At 47.1% G+C, this 17,722-nt stretch overlaps 1 protein-coding gene across 1 annotated transcript in view; it reads right to left on the bottom strand.

The window, feature by feature from the left end:
- Positions 1 to 17,722, bottom strand: part of LOC147890774 (kinesin-like protein KLP1) — a 167,521-nt gene that overhangs the window by 122,932 nt on the left and 26,867 nt on the right. Inside the window, exons 3-8 of the mRNA XM_087389803.1 lie at positions 6,477 to 6,719; positions 5,670 to 5,807; positions 5,398 to 5,514; positions 5,107 to 5,289; positions 4,672 to 4,869; positions 2,378 to 2,524 (exon numbers count right to left, since the gene is read on the bottom strand). Coding sequence (XP_087245929.1) covers positions 2,378 to 2,524; positions 4,672 to 4,869; positions 5,107 to 5,289; positions 5,398 to 5,514; positions 5,670 to 5,807; positions 6,477 to 6,653 — 960 coding nt within the window. The 5' untranslated portion in view covers positions 6,654 to 6,719. The remainder of the gene's footprint in view (positions 1 to 2,377; positions 2,525 to 4,671; positions 4,870 to 5,106; positions 5,290 to 5,397; positions 5,515 to 5,669; positions 5,808 to 6,476; positions 6,720 to 17,722) is intronic.

Below are 17,722 nucleotides of genomic sequence, written 5' to 3'. Positions count from 1 at the left end.
TTGTGATTCATAGGCAGCCCAGCAAGTGATGCATTTCAGAACATTACAAGGGAACTTGATAGCCTTGGATCAATCGTCAGGCTGAGCAGCAAGACCAAAGGCATGTGAAAGAGCTCCAACATAATGGCAGTCGAAAGATGTGGACTGAAGCAGTTGCTGAGCAAAAGCGTCACATTGGGTAGCAATGAGGAAACAAAGCAAGTCTGTGCGGGGAGAGGAATGCCATCAGGCAAGAGCTTCAAGGTGGCTCTGATACCACATGAAGGAACCAAGGAGAAAGGAAGAGAGACACGAAGCACAAATCTGAGGCAACAATTGAAGATTTTGATTGATGATCCATAAGCAAGTACAAGGGCCTCATTTATAGGCTGGGCAACCTTCTCTCCTGACATCACAGGTGAGGTCACTAGACCTCCACCGCACACCCCTAATTCACCTAACTCTAGGACACACTCACACTTGACTTCATATTCTAACATCCTCCATATGACCAAGCTTGTTACGAAAGGTGCACTTGAGAGGATTGAATGGCTTTGACTTTCCATGTGCTGGTGTAGGCCTGGGCTTCTATCTGCTAGTGGAGGCAAGAGCCTCTGTAGAATCTGAAGAAGAGATTGGAGAATCTTTGTTTTGGCGATCTTTTTTGAGAAGAAGAGTCACCATATCATCAAAGGTAGTCGTAACAAGCCTAAGTATTTCAAGAGTATGATCAAAGCGAGTGACTCCTTCCATACTCTTCATGAGGACAGCCATTTTTTCCTCGTCGTTTAGGGGACACTTCAAGCTAGAAAGTTGTTGCACAAGAGATTGCATTTTTCCTAAATGTGCACTCAAGGTATCACTATTCTCAATTTTCAAATTATAAAATTGCAACTTCAAGAAAAACTTGGAGTTCGTGATTTTGTTACCGAAAAGATTCTCGAGACACGCCCATATCTCCTTGGCCTTTGATTTGAAGTCGATGTGATGAATCAAAGTATCATCGAGGCAAAGTTTGATGATAGCAATAGCTTTTGAGTTGTGTTGCTTCCATGTCTTGAGTTGTTGAGGATCTGTTGTGGGAGCGACATCCTCAATAGCATCCCATACATTTTCTTTCATGAGGAGCAACTGAACCTTAGTTTGCCAAGTAGGAAATCCTTCCCCCTTGAACTTCTCCACGAGCAATGAGTTTGAAGAAAGAGAATTCATTGTGTACCTCGGGAGATGGAAACTTCAGTCTTCAGCACTTTAGGAGAGGAAACTGAGGGCTAGAACTGAAGGCAGAAGATGCGGAGGATAGAGAGTCATCATGAGAGATTTGGAGCAGCAATTTGTGGGCAAAATGAGGGCAGCTCAGCTCACATGGAGGAGAAGAGACTATGAGCAGAAATGGCACGCATTATGAGGACAAAAGCACGCTGATACTGACAGATTGTACAGGCAAATAATGTGGGCAGGAGCAGCAGCAGTCCCAAGTGTTGGTGTGGGCTGTACGGCCTGTTGTACGGCTGGAACAGTCCGTACAACCTGTACGGCATGTACAGCTGGCTGTACGGGCAGCTTATGGCGAGGCTATTGAGGCGGCTGAAGAGGTAGCTGATGGAGAGGCATTCCAAGGCAATGAGCAGCAACAAATGGCGTGACAATCGATGAAGATCAACTCCAACAGCTCTCGAAGGTGAGGCTAAGGGAAGGGAGCTCTACCTTGGAGGAGAGGGTAGCTTCCATTTGTGGGCTTCTCTCATCCTCCAGGCAGAGCAAGAAGAAGGGGAAGGGAAAGGTAGGAGAGGAGGCTCTAATACCACATGAAGGCACATGGTGGAGAAGGGAGAGAGAGAGAGAGAGAGGATCGGCTAGGGAGAGAGATAATGATACTCAAAGAAAGACATAATGAAATGGATATGAAATGACTAAGCAATAAACAAATGAAAGTACTCACATGTAGACCAAGGAGCTTGTAGGCTTGATACTTGATTGGTTTGACACTAGACAAGTACAACTCTTATATAAGAGCACACACACACATATGAACACTTATGCATATGGAATAACTCCCAATGTGACATGTGGCATCCATAGGACACACTAGCCTAGAACTCACACTAGAACACACTAGAACACACCAAACTGACTCAACTTGGCTTCATATTCTAACATTCATCCTTAGTAGAAGTCCTGTCATTGAGGAGGGGGGCACTAATTATTACCATTCCTTCGTGAATGTAGCCTACAGAACATGATCAGCAGATCCCCTTGGTGTTTCAATTTTTATGTATCTTTGTCTCCTTCAAATTACCAATGCTGATACATTTTTTTGGAATAACATTGAATCAACATGTATACAGTTTGTTTCATACAGTTATTCTGCAGCACTCCAGTTTCACAGCAATATTACCGTCTCATCCAGAAAATCATGTTCTTGTAGAGCACAAACAATCAACACAGTTTTGCTGTTACCACCAAGGGAATCTTTGAGCAGCATCGTAAGGCGGCTTTGACGGAAAGAAACATGGCCTTGACCTTTCCGAAGTTCTGAGACAGCCTACACATGACTAAACAATATTTGAATAAGCTCTCAATACTTCATACTGTTTCACATTCAAGAAAGATTAGTGAACTTTTTCAAACCTGTTGGGACATGAATTATATCTTTAAATAAATCAAGGTTTCAAAAAAAAGAAGATTACAACTAAATTTTCTATTATATTCACCCCTTTTTACCTATTATTTGTCTTCTTCTCTTCTCCTAACGTTGTTCATGTTTCAAATCAGCCTCTAGATCCCTATTTTTTCCCTCTCTGTCCCCATTTTCATATTTCTACCCTTCCCTATCTTTGATATCCTGTGCATCACTGTTTCACGCACATGTCTCTTCAAGCTTCTCATTTAGCCTCCTTCAGTTTTTCTTCCTTATCTAGGGGTTGTAGGAACTTTTTCAAGTTTATGCTCACAATTTCTCCAAGCTAGTCTTCTTCTCATTGCAGCCTCCTTCAAGGTTTTCTTCCTTATCTAGGGGTTGTAGGACCTTTTTCATTTCAAAGTGAAGTGGCACATTAAAGCAATCAAAAAACTCATGCCAACTCCACAAAGAAGCATCCTTAAACCATCACATGAGTAATCAGCTTCTATATCTCAGGGTTTATCCTGGTTCTATGTATTTTGGCCATACTTAATAGACGTTCACTTTTTGCAACAACAAAAAAAGGATGTGTATACTTCAATTCGATTTTAAATTAGGTAGAGTAGCATACAGCATTGTACTTCCCTTCTGGGAAGCTTTGGATGGTATATCATAAATAATGCCTTAGTGTGCTACAAAGTCAAACATCTTGTAAGATAGTAAAGAGGAATCATGTCCATACATTTCGACTCATTCCAGGCAGACACTTGTCCTACACTTGAATTCACTGGATGATTCAAGTGTGCTTACCAATCTGCATGTACACCACATGCATGATTTTTTAACATTCTATGAAGTCTCTCTCATCTATATATATAGGGGAGCCTCTGTAGCTCAGTATTCTACATTTGAACCAGCCAGCAAGATATACCTTTTACAGATCTGACCTTTTGCAATAGGACTCCGGACTCTTAAGTGATCTTCATTACTAGGACTCTAGAATCTTCAAGTGCCCTCCACTACTAGCCATGTCGCTGGCATTTAGCTGCTTTTTCAATCCTGCTCACTCTATGCTTTTAAATGAGAATAATTGGATGAAACGTTAGGAAAAATGGTATTGGATGCAAGTTACTGTGGAGAAAGGGCTTTGCTGTGGAGAAAAAGCACCACAAGGAAGGAAGGCAGGGACCTTAGCTGAAACCTGACTATGCAGATCATCTTAAACCAGTAAGCACCAGGAGCAACCATGATGAGGTACAAGAGCATGCAAAATCAGATGTTCAGGTGAGATTAGTACAACACTCAGAAGAACGACAGAGATACAATTTGTAAAATAAGGACTGGAACTACAAATAGCAGATATTGATGCTAATTGACTAAGTAAGGATATTTGCTAAAGGCGGACAGAGTGCAGGCAGCAACCAGATAGTTGAAATCAGGAAGTATGCCCTCATTGAGAGGCTGAAGGATAAGAAAATGAATGAGGAACTTAGAGCAGTACAGGATAATTCAGTGTATCATCACTGAGAGAAAGTCTATTGGAGAGCACTCTTCCAAACTTGAGCTCTATTTATGTGTTTCTTGCTTGAGCTTCTATTTCTAGTGTTACACCGATGGCACAAAGGCTTGGCTAATTATAGTGTATTATCATATTTGTAGTAGATGAATTCTGCTGGTGGAGATCCGAGACAACTCTTCATGGAATGCCACTCCTCCAAAGAATCATAACAGCAAGCTGGAATGCTGTTGTTTCAATTACAGATTGCATATTTCTTTGATTGGAAGGTCTTTTTCCGGATTAGAAAGAAAAAGGTGTGAGTAGTTTGAACAATACTGCGGAATGCAGTATTAGAGAGGATGGCTAGAAATCCTGGAAATGATCCTAGCATAAGAACGTGAAGCAATCATTTATACAAAAGTGATGCAGCATCTTCTTATTAGAAATACTGGTTCGAAATACAACTTTGATCCCTCGTTTGAGAATTGTCGTCAATGTGTTACTGGAAAGAGAAATTGAAAAAATTAAGTATTCACTTTTTCCAGTTGCTAGTCTTTTTTTTAAAGATCACCTGTTCAAGAAATGTTAATGATTTATTGATGCTTAGGATCTCCTTCTCAGATTGACGAGGAACATCTGTGAATTTAAAGCGTTCACAGCCAGCTAAATCTACAAAATTCAGCTTTGCAGCTGTACGTTCAGGGAACTCTCTCATTTTAGTATGTCTCTCGACATAAATAGTGAGCATGCAGTGGGATCTGTTCGACATCTGGAAAACAATGTCAAACAATAACGTGTTGCTCGATTTATATTTATAATGAGGATGCGGTGGAATTTGTTTGACATCCGAAAAATAACATATACAATTAGGTGATGTATGATTCAATTATGAATTGAAAAAAATGCCTTTTATTATACCTAACCTTGTTCCAAAGAAGAGAAAAAACTATACTGAAGCCAAACACAAACGGAACTCAACTGCAGCTGTGATTTGTGCAGAACAGACCTTGTGGATTGTATTGGCATTGACGGTTCGACGGCGTTCACCTCTTGAAAAGTATATTAATGCCTCCTCTTGTGTATTACAACGGAATTGGCTTAATCCTTTCATTTCTAGTACACAATTATCTTCCATTACAGTAACAATGCGAGAAGAATCTTTGCTTTCTGTTAAAAGATCATAAATAACCTGTGAAAGGTATTGAAAACGAAACCAACATTTAGGTGTCAAGAGTATTATGGAGGAAATAGCTTTTACATGATCATTCCAGAATTCTTTTTGGTCAAGCTAAATCACCTCATTGTAGACTTCAAGGTAAGATACATGAACAGAAATTTCTGCCTCGGGCCTTGACAACTTTTCTGAAAAAATTCGTTGTATTGCTCTTGGGATTATCCCTCTATGTGTGGCATTCTGTGATCAACATAAATACAGAAAAATGAAACTTTATCTAGGGACTAAAATAAGAAAATCACACCTTGATAACCATCCTGAAGTTCCATAGGTTAATATGACTTTGTAAACAAGGAAAAACACAGAATGGCAAAAAGAAAAGGGATTATACTAACCTTCAGATCACCAGACATGGTGAATGTCTTTCCAGAGCCAGACTGGCCATATGCCAGTATAGTTCCATTATACCCAGCCAAGACATCTTCCACCACCTTCAATGCACAATCATCGTAAGTAGCTTCCTGTCTTGTGCTCTGTACAAGGTGGAAAACAATGTTGGCAAAATACACAAAGCCACATTTTCGGTTCTAACAAAGGCCCCCTCTATGAGCCCCAGCAGAAAGCATTTCATCTGTGCTTCATGCATTCACATTTACGACAAGCAGGGGCTAGGAAGAAGATAAATTGAAAATATATACAACGTACAAGAGTAAATTACAGTTGATTTTTCATTTCTATAGGTTGCTTTGGCCATCATGATTAAGATTTGTGCAACCATGGAATAGTTTATTCTTGTTTCCCTTGAGTTGCTTTGGGCCACGCCTGGGTGAGGTGCTTACTTTACTTTCTTTTTTTTCAAACATAAATTCAGCCTATGGGGAGTCCAATTGTTATGGATGAGATACATACCAATGCACTATCACATGATTGTGTTCCTTTCCTATAAAATCAAAATTAAGCATAGAATACATGCAAATTTCCAAACAAAAGAAAAGCACCACATTATTTCACCTAATTATGGGGGGGGTCCATTTGTCACAAACATTGGCTCTGGATGAGCTAAATACCAATGCAATATCACATGATTGCGGTCCTTTCCTATAAAATTAAATCTTAAGCTAAGGTAGATACCAATTCCCAGATGATAGCAGAGCACATTCAAGTAGACATTTTGTGAACCACTATTGCTTGAGAGCACCGACCTGTATAATACTGTCATAGTGAAAAACAAACTGATCGCCATGATTCCTGGGTGGTCCTCCACCAGCATGCCTCAAATCAACCCGAAGGCTAGAGTTGGCTGCATCAATATGTAAGGCTGGTGAGGGCCTGACAGATGGCTTCAAACGGAGATGGGATCTGATCCGGTAGTATCCCATCTCATTTTCCACTGAATCATGCTCACATGTATACTTGGAGCGTACTTACACAGGCACTGCACAGGGCTGCAAAAAATGGAGACAACATACACCATTGATATTAATATCAAGCATTTCCAAAAAAGAAAAGAAGCTTGTAAGGCTCAACAGGTACATAGTATGCAAAAATAGTAGAACAAGAGATTTAATTAACTACTCAGAGAAAGTTTCATCTATCCTGTAAGAGCAAGAGATTGATTATCTACTCAGAGCAAGTTTCATCTATCCAGTAAGTAAAAGTGACTGGTCTATGGTAAATATCAAGCTTTAAAGTAGTTGCTGCTGCTGCATCATTCTTCTCCCTCGAGCTCCCCAACGCTTTGCTCCTTCTTGTCCCTCTTCATTCCGCAATCCATCCCCTTGCTCCTTCTTGTCCCTCTCCATCATGACATGCATCCCCTCTCCAACCACACCTTTCCATCATGCCACCCCTCTCACCACATCCGGCCCACCATTCTCAGCCTCTCTATCAGCAGTTCCCATCCCCGTTCCGCCTCCGTCCCCTCTGCCTCCACTCCCTTGTGCCTTCCCTCGTAGCTGCTCCATCCCACCTCACCTCTCCCTCTTTTGCCTCCTCTCCCCCTCGCAGCTCCCCTCTCTCCCCCTCGCAGCTCACCCCCCCCCTCGCAGCTCCCCTCTCCCCCTCGCAGCAGCCCCTCTCCCCCTCGCAGCCCCTCACCCCCCCCTCGCAGCTCCCCTCTCCCCCTCGCAGCTCCCCTATCTCCCCCTCGCAGCTCCTATCCTCTCTCTCTCCCTCGCAGCAGCCCCTCTCCCCCTCGCAGCCCCTCCTCGCAGCTCCCCTTACCCCCTCGCAGCTCCCCTCTCTCCCCCTCGCAGCTCACCCCCCCCCTCGCAGCTCCCCTCTCCCCCTCGCAGCAGCCCCTCTCCCCCTCGCAGCCCCTCACCCCCCCCTCGCAGCTCCCCTCTCCCCCTCGCAGCTCCCCTATCTCCCCCTCGCAGCTCACCCCCCCCCTCGCAGCTCCCCTCTCCCCCTCGCAGCAGCCCCTCTCCCCCTCGCAGCCCCTCACCCCCCCCTCGCAGCTCCCCTTACCCCCTCGCAGCAGCCCCTCTCCCCCTAGCAGTCCCCCTCGCAGCCCCTCACACCCCCTCGCAGCCCCTCACCCCCCCTCGCAGCTCCCCTCTCCCCCCCTCGCAGCCCCTCACCCCCCCCTCGCTGCCCCCCTAGCAGCTCACCCCTCCCCCCCTCGCAGCCCCTCACCCCCCCCTCGCAGCTCACCCCTCCCCCCTCGCAGCCCCTCGCACCCTCGCAGCCCCCCCTCGTAGCCCCTCCCCCCCCTCGCAGCTCCCACCCCTCGCAGCTCCCCGCCCCCCCCTCACAGCTCCTCCCCCCCCCCTCTCACAGCTCCTCCCTCTCGCAGCGGCTCACCCCGCTCAGACCCTCCCCCTCGCAGCTCAGCCGCTCAGGCCCCCCACCCCGCTCACCCGCTCATCGCGCATTGGCAGCGCTCGCCATCTCCTGCTTCTCAATGCCGCCGGTTTCCCGTTTTCCGTAATTAAACATGGCCGACGTCGTCGAGCATATTACAGAAGGAGCAACAGTAGCAACATCAATGGCCTCCACGACCGACATGCTGCACTATAGTAGAAGAGGACTTGCATCCTCTTCAAAGGACAGAGCAGTACCCGCACTTGCCGCACTCCCAGTCGCAGGTACACCGGTTTCAGCTCCACTATCTCATCTTCCGCCCAGCGCAGTGCCCGCACTTGCCGCACTCCCAGTCACAGGTACACCGGTTTCAGCCCCATTATCTCATCTTCCACCCATAGCCACCTTGTACCCGCAGTTTTTTTCACCCCTCCCCTCTCAGGTCCCTTCCTCTCCTACCCCTTCTCCAACTTTAGCCTTCCCCTCCTCTCCATCCTCGGTACCCGCTTTCTCTCCCCCTCTCCAGCCTTCTCCCTCATCCCCGCTACCCACCTTACCGGTTTCCCCCCTTTCCCCCTCTCTTTCTCCTTCCATGCCTTGCACTATTTGTCCTTGCCAACACATCCTACCAGAGCTTCAACACTTTCAGACCCACCTCCGAGATGCCCTTCAGATGCTTCACAGGAAGGACGAGACCATTGCTCTCCTTACAGCTCAGGTTGCATCTCTTACTGATCGAGTGACACAGCAGGACCGGGAGATCTTGTCTATTAGAACAGATCTTCAGGTCTTACAGGCGACTCATAGGACTCTTGCTGGAGAGATTCATGGACACACAGAGCGAGTGCAACAGATCGAGACTCGCGTTCAGCACATAGACACATCTCCCACTACAGCAGTAGCAGCAGTTGAGGAGCATTTGACCTCCCTCCAGACAGAGGTCCAGAGAGCTACAGAGTGGGTGGATGTCGTCCGCCGTCAGCCATCACAGCCTCAGAGATCGACTGTATCAGCTACATTGGCCGAGTCACAGCAGAGGGCCACAAAGGCCCTCAACATTCGCATTCGTGGTATCTTGCCCTCGGAGACAGAGTCCACGATGACACAGGCTGTGACCTTTGTCTCTCAGACATTGGGAGTACAGGATCATGGCATAGTAGGAGCATATAGAGTCGGGAGAGATCGTACTAGAGAGCAGCCCCTCATTATCAGATTCAGAGATGCCCAGGCACGTCTAGCTGCCCTCAGGAGGAGAGGGACACTCAGAGACCACCCACAGATTTCCATGGACGAGGATCTGACTCAGATACAGGTTGAGGAGCGCAAGGCGCTCTTGCCTCAGAGAGACGCAGCTCGAGCTCAGGGCAAGTGGGCAGTGATCAGGGATGGCAGACTCATCACAGGCACCTTGAGGCGTGCTCCCACAGTGCCTAGGGATGACAGACCAGCAGATATGGCCCCACCTCCACCTCCTGCTCCGACCGCCTGACGGGACAGGGCTCATGGGACACACCACCTGTCAGATAGTCTATGCATCGCTGTATGGAACTGCAATGGTTCTTTTACAGCACAGCCAGGCAATCTACGGGGGGCTTTCTTTGGGAGAGATATCATCTTTTTCACAGAGACACACGAGAGTCCAGAGAGACCTTTGCCACGAGTGACAGGATATACATGGAGATCTGCCTTGAGACAGCACACTCGAGCATTTGGAGTGAGAGGATCTGGAGGAGTGGCCATTTTGTACAGAGAGCATCTCGATCGGATCATCACAGTGGAGAGAGCGGATTCACATGCCCGATTCTTGTGGGTACGCATCCACCGCAGAGCCTCTCAGCGAGATCTCTTTATTGCAGTTTGCTACTTCCCCCCGGCGCAGTCGTTTTATTCTTCCACTGGACCAGGCCAGTCCATATTTGAGGATCTCTCAGCGGACATTGCAGATTTTTCACATCGCGGAGAAGTCATCCTCTTAGGGGACTTCAACGCGAGGACCTCAAACAGACAGGCCCTCACTTATGACTTCATGGAGGATCCGGTCATACTTCCGGCATCTCACAATGATAGCCTCTGTCGGACTTCATCAGACTGCACAGTACAGCCCACAGATCAGGGACGTCAGTTACTGGAGCTCCTCACCTCGCACAGTATGGTCATTTATAACGGCTTGTCCAGGTGGCCACAGTCTTCCATGCCTACATTCTCTTCTGCTTCTGGGCGTGGCACTAGCGTGATCGACTACATCATAGGTCCCCCGACTCTAGTCCCTTCCATCCATAGCCTTACTGTTAGCCCCTTCATGCCCTCTGCCGACCATGCACTCATCCACTTTACTTTGACTCATGTCTCCCATGACCCACCCCCCCCTCGTCATCACGACCGCACATCCTATTATGAGGTTCATTTCGACCACCAGTTCGATGATGTATATAGCCAGAACCTCAGCCGCCTACTCCGTCCTCATCTATTAGATGCTCTACCATCCACGCAGGACCGGTGGGAACTTGTACATTCTTCACTCGTTTCTGCTGCCCACATGTCCTTCCCTGCCACGTGTCATTCGTCTAGTCCCCCACCGGTTGGTCTTGTTCCTTGCAACGGTTGGTATGACGAGGAGTGTAAGGAACTCCACAGGAAACTTCACCTTGAGACCAAGGAGAAGTCTCCCCTCCTTACCGAAACCAAGAGAGACTACAAGTGGTTGGTTAGGCGCAAGAAACGCCAATTTCTAGCCCAGAATGAGGAGGAGCTGAGAAGCTTGCTTTTCAGCTGTGACTCCAAGGAATTCTGGCGAAAATTCCTCCGCTCGAAGTCTCAGAGCCCCCTTACAGATCCACGTGTCTGGTCTGCATATACTTCAGCTCTATACGATGTTCCAGATCAGCCAGCCATCGATTTATCCCATTCCCCTAGGCCAGCTTCATCTATTCTTTTCACACCAGAGAGTGTCCGTGCAGCAGTCCACCGATTGAAGAACGGGAGAGCTAAGGATCATGATGGATTGCAAGCGGAGTATGTAATCCATGGGATTGATGCCTTAGATTTTGTTCTTTCCCGTCTCTTCAATGAGTCTGTTTGTACAGGCCTACCACAGTCCTGGTTAGGCAATACCATAGTACCTATCCACAAGTCGGGGGACCCTATGGAGCCGTCGAATTACAGGACCATCATGATCGGCCACGTTATGGCCAAGATCTTTGCATCAGTTTTGGAAAGCCGTATAAATGACCATGCCGAGACGACAGGACTCAGAGCCAGAGGGCAGGCTGGATTTCGTAGGGATCATTCGACACTTGACCACATCCTCACACTTAGGGCACTGGTGGAGGAGGCGAAGTCACGAAGGCAACGGCTTTATTGTTGCTTCGTGGACTTCAGGAAGGCATTTGACACAGTTCCGCGATTCAGATTGTTTCAGAGGATTCGCCAGATGGGCTTTAGTGGAGAGATACAGTGGGCTATCATGGCTTTGTATGAGAGGGTCACTGGTCGGGCTCGGACACGTGAGGGGCTCTCAGAGGAGGTATGCAGCACGATTGGGGTGAAGCAGGGCTGCCCGCTCTCTCCCACTCTCTTTGGATTATACATTGATGAGCTAGAGATGTTTGTACAGATGACAGGTGGTGTGGGCTCTACTCTCTCAGGATCCTCCATTCCTATCCTCCTGTATGCGGACGATTGTATGCGGACGATGTGGTTCTCATTTCCTCTACTGCTCAGGGCCTCCAGGCACATATTGAGGCACTCCACAGGTTTTGCCAGGACAGGGGGTTGACCGTAAACCTTGGCAAGACCAAGGTTATGGTTTTCAACACCTCTGATCGTATTTACAGCATGGATGAGTTTTACTTCACTTATGACGGACAGCCCATTGAGCTTGTTAGAGAGTACACTTATTTGGGGGCAGTTTTCAGGGGACCGGTCTTCACCATGACATATGCAGCACGAGATAGGATTAGTAAAGGGTATGCTTCGTTGGCTCATCTTGAGCGTCAGTGTTTTCAGTCCCACTTTCAGCATCCCGATACGAAATCCTTGCTTTTTGATACATTGGTGAGACCAGCTGCGATGTATGCAGCTCCTTTCTGGGCAGGAGACCTCGGCGCTGCAGATTGGAGACGAGTAGAGAGGTTACAGATCATCATGTTCTCTCGGCTCATTAGGGCCAAGGCTACAGTTCCGCACGAGATCATGCTAGCAGAGTTTGGAGCTACTCCCCTTGCATTGGATGCAGCGTTTCAGTCGGTCATGTATCTGCACAGGGTCAGGGAGTTTGGAGACTCAGCAGCAGAGGCAGAGCTCGGTTGCCATGGTTAGCACTTGCATCTTCTATGGAGTTGGCACGATCAGGGACCCGATACTGCTAGTACTTCAGACTCACTAGGTGGCTCACATCCCTTGGACTAGACATGGATAGACTGCCTCCGTTCCGATACAGCATAGATGCCCCTCATCTCGAGTTGACTCGCCACGAGCTTAGCCAGGTCACGAGAGCAGACTTGCTGCAGCTTCATACGTATCGCACTTGGGTTTATCCCACGCAGCTTCCGGTGAAGATGGCCACATATCGTGACCACTTCCTTCGGATCTCAGAGGATGGATTTGTCATCCCACCAGGCTATACAGGTACCCACATGTCCCACTCACTGAGGATTGCCCTCGGCCAGCTTAGAGTCTCTTCGCATCAGCTCGAGATAGAGGCTGGTAGGATGCGACGCATGGAGGATGGACGGCGACCAGGCCGAGAGACCAGGATCTGCCCTTGTTGCACCATGGGAGAGGTGGAGTCAGAGGAGCACTTCATTTGCAGATGCCCGCTATATTATGAGATCAGAGGTAGATTCCACTGTCTCTTCACGGATGGCTTTGGACCTCTCTCACGAGTGATGGACTACGAGGATCAGCATTGCCTAGCCCTTTATGTCAGGGAGGCCACTATGCTTCGGCGAGACTACCTCAGAGAGCACAGACCGGAGCGTGATAGAGCCCAGCCTCATAGAGCTCAGACACACGCCATACCAGAGGACAGAGACCAGGAGGAGCACGAGGACGGCAGAGCCCACACAGGACACATGCCTCCACCATGTGGATGTACATATGAGATGGTTTGTAGACGCCGCAGGATCTTGTTACATAGGGGACGTACTCGCCGCTTCATCTCCAGACGATCCAGGATGATGGCAGCATTTCGGAGGAGACTTACTCATGGAGATCTCGCCCCACCAGCCGCTCACCTCACCTTTGCCCAGATTTGTACTCTCATAGCAGGAGGCAGAGTCGATGGACAGGATTTCCAGTATTATTTTGGTTCTCAGACTCATTGACACCTGGACTTGTATCTTTGCATTGGCATATTGTGCTCATCCCCCCCATTTTGCATCCGGGGGCGGTTTCCGTGCATCTAGTTTACTCTGTATTTAGGCTCAGATTTGACATTATGTACTTTCACTAGCATTATATTGCGTAGCACTTAGATGATATTCGACGATGCCTCTTCTTTGGGGCACGTTGATTTTGTGCTATCTTGTATGCAGAGTTCTTGATGTCCCATGGGCCCATTTTGGCCTCTAGTGGACAATAATACACTTTCTTTCTTTCTTTCCCAGCCTCTCTGTCTCCTTGCCTACCTTCCTGCCCCACCGGTTGGTACAAACTATAAAATGCCCATTCAGTCTCCAAACCCCTTGCTGCTGTTCCACTTCACCCTCACTGCCCCCTTCTCTCTTCACTCACCTTCACACTCCCTCACACACTCACACACTGTTTCGCTCCCACCCCTCATGCTCATGAGCCTGGGGAACTATAGGACCATTATGATTGGTCATGTCATGTCCAAGATTTACGCATTAGTGCTTGATTCTGAGGTCAGTCGATTCACAGAGATGCAGGGGCTTAGAGCATATGGACAGCCGGATTCCAACATGATCATGGGACTACAGATCACATCCTCACACTCAGATGTATTATCGAGGCGAGGGCACGGAGACAGAGGGTTTATTGTTGCTTTGTGGATTTCCGCAAGGCCTTTGATACAGTTCCTAGAGCCCACCTCATCAGACGCTTGCAAGACTTGGGTTATGATCAGGAGATTATTTGGGCTGTCATGGCACTTCACGTGAGAGTCTCAAGCAGAGTTCGGACAGGATCTAGATGGACGGATGAGATTTTGAGTACGATTGGGGTCAAACAAGGATGTCCTTTATCACCCACTTTGTTTGGCTTCTACATCGATGAGCTTGAGGCAGTCATGCAGACACTGGGGGGGCTGGCTGCTCGCTTGCCGGCACTCTAATTCAGATATTGATTAATGCAGATGATGTGGTACTCCTATCATCCTTAACAGAGGGGCTCCAAAGGTACTTAGATGCACTACAGTCTCTCTGTGAGTCACATGATCTGAAGGTCAACCTTGGCAAAACCAGGGTCATGATCTTCAATACATCTCGAGTCATGATGCATTGGGAGCATTTTACTTTTGATGGGTCACCGGTCGAGATTGTTTCATCATATACATACTTAGGGTTATCTTTTCGGACCTATTTTCACCATCAAACCGGCGATGCAGGCTCGCTTGAGCCGAGGAAATGCCTCGTTGGCCAGATTGGAGAGGTAGTGCTTCCGTTCACATTTTCAGGAACCTCGGACCAAATTCATGCTCTTTGACTCCTTGGTTCGACTAGCAGGGATGTATGGCAGCCCTTCTTGGGGACCAGACTTATCGCATACTAAGTGGGCTTGTGTGGAGCGACTATAGGTTCTTATGCTATCACAGATGATTCGCAGTAAGCTATCGGTTTCTCACCAGATCATTCAAGCTGAGTTTGGATCCCCACCATTGCAGCTTGATGCAGCATTTCAAGTCATTACCTACCTATATCGAGTCAGGGAATACAGAGATCACACCTCTGGACGCAATGGATTACCGTGGTTGGCATTGTCATCTTCCAAGATGCTATCAGAGGCAGGCAACCATAGATGTGGGTTTGCGCACTCAATGAGATGGTTTGTGACAGGGATTAAACTTCCTCCCTTCCACTATAGCATTGATGCGCCATCTTCCCCACTCCGGTATCATGAGGTCAACCACGTCATAGGTGAGGATCTCCTGCAGCTACACACTTTCCGGACCTGGTTGCAACCGATTGAGCTCCCAGTGAATCTCGGCTTCTACAGAAATCAGTGCCTACATATCTCGAGTGAGGGATTTATTGATCCACTAGGATATACACGGGTTCATCTACCCCATTCATTGAGGATCTCCATTGGGCAATTTCGGGTCTCTTCACATAGACTCCGTAATGAGAGTGGTCGGGCAGAGGGTCTACCCAAGGAGCAACGCTTATGCACTCTGTGTGGTCTACAGGAGGTTGAGTCGGAGGAACATTTCATCTTCAGATGCTTGGTTTACTATGAGATCAGAGGACGATTTTATTGTCTATTCAGAGATAGCTCCGGGTTGTTATCCCGATTTCTCTCTCTTCCAGATCAAAGGTGCCTGGCCGCGTTCATTCATGAGGCAGTTAGGCATTGTGAGCACCTACTCCGATCTCAAAGACAGGAGGAGGGTACCCTTGTAGACTCTTCTCAGAGCATGATCACGGAGTTCTTCTAGCCGAACCACATAGACTCCTCTCCTACAGGCCCTAAGCATGATTGGACCTAGAGCCAGTAACACGGCAGCTCAGGCAGAGGATTGATGGATAGATTACACTCGGGGACATTCCTTTCATGTTCAAAGGGGAAGCACGACCGATTGGGGTGTGTCGCCCTTGTTATGCGTAGAGTTGTGACCAGGAGACAACATAGGATTGTATCCACAGGGAGCTGGCAACACTCTATATCTGATTTCATGCTATTGCTCCCTCACTCTTGAGAAGGGGAGGACCACAGTGGCCTTGGAGCACACTTCACTTTGTATCATGATGACAGTCGCTTTGATGAGGATGTTGATGATAGTGATGCTGTAGATGACTACTATTTTGATATGACTATGTAGGATTTAGTTTTTGCTTTTGTATGGTTGTGGATGCTCGATTAGTGGGTTGTATTTAGGTTTCTCACAGTCTCATAGACCCATCGGTCTTTCAAAGACTTTAATAAACTTTCTTTGTTTGTTTGTTTCTCTCTCTCTCTCACGCACCCTCTCTCTCTCTCTCTCTCTCTCTTGTGAGAAGAAATATTTTATTGCTGTGAAATAATTACATTCATAGTTACTTCAAAAGCGGAGTAACTACTACTCAACTGAAAATCTCAATATAAGCCATATATACATCATGATCAATCAAATGAGTCTGAAAGCAATCATAAAACGATTGCCTCAGAGATCGTTTGAAAAAAACAAAAGATGGAAAAGTAGGATTACCAAAGACTCTATGATTTCTGTCCATCCATAGAGTCCAAAGTGCGCAGTAGCACACCCAAACAAAAAATAAATCAAAACCTTGTCTAGCGGGATGAAGACCAAATAACCAGAAGAACTTGCCAAAAGTAACAGTAGGAAATCTCGCTCGAAGCCCCTGATGAATGAGAGCGAGAAAATCACAAGTATGTGGACAATGCCAGAAAATGTGAAGCACAGATTCAACAGAATGTAGACATCTGTGGCAAACAGCCGGGACAATATGTCTATGCACAAGTAACTGCCCAGATGGAAAAATGCCAAGTAGGACTCGCCAAAGGAAAAGCTGTTGCCGAAGAGGGACTTTATAATGCCAAAGGAGACGCAGCCGCTTTCTCCACCACTTTAGTAGGCGATCCATATGCCAAACAGAATTGGCTCTGTCAGAAACCCAAGGTGGAGGTAACAACACTTTATGCAGAGAAGGCACTGTGATATGTGAGAGCTTCAAAGGACGGACTGAAGAAGATGAAGAATGGAGAGTCCAATCCTCAAGCCTATCCTCAAGTTCCAAACGAGGTACCGGCAAGAAAGGTTGAAGCATTTCTGAAATTTTATGCCATAAAGGACGATAATAAGCTCCCAAACCATACTTGCTAGCAGCCGCAGAAAAATATAAAAGAGTGCCATCACACCGTAGTACATCCGCCACATAAGAAATACCCTTGAAAGATATAAAATAAGAACGCCTGGGTTCTTGTATAGCCAAAGGAGGGTGGAATATTTTGGACCAATAAATATTCTCAGCCCTCAAAGAATTTCGCGACAAAGAAACCTTGCCATTCCATTCCAAGTGGGATAAAATATGCTTCCAATCAAGAAGCAAACGAGAGACAAACGGGCAGCCACTTATCTTGCCTTGAATAGAGCCAAATAGAAAATCCCACTGAGTAGGCTGCCAATGCTCAAAAGCAGAAGTATGAATATGCAACAAAAGAGAGCGAATCATGAAAGCCCAAGGCTGATCCCCTTGCATAAACTACAACATCATTTTTCCCCTGTGAGCAAGTATATGCATTTGAATATTGAGTATGTTCAAACCCCCGTGCATCTTTGGAGACAGAGACGATGCATAGAGAGTAATCTGAGACTTTTCTTGCCATTTTTTGAACACCAGAAAATCTCCATGATAGCAAACATAAAGAAAACCAGATCTGCCTTAGTAAACATGGTGAGGGGCAGATAGAATTGTATGTATGCTATCAAATTATTCGCAAACGAACATGTAATGGCCAAGTTGCAAGC

This window comes from Dipteris shenzhenensis, chromosome 18 (genome assembly GCF_047967505.1).
Source record: "Dipteris shenzhenensis isolate YYH24624 ecotype China chromosome 18, Dip_SZ_1.0, whole genome shotgun sequence".
NCBI lineage: Eukaryota > Viridiplantae > Streptophyta > Polypodiopsida > Gleicheniales > Dipteridaceae > Dipteris > Dipteris shenzhenensis.
This window is presented reverse-complemented; position numbering and strand designations above follow the sequence as displayed.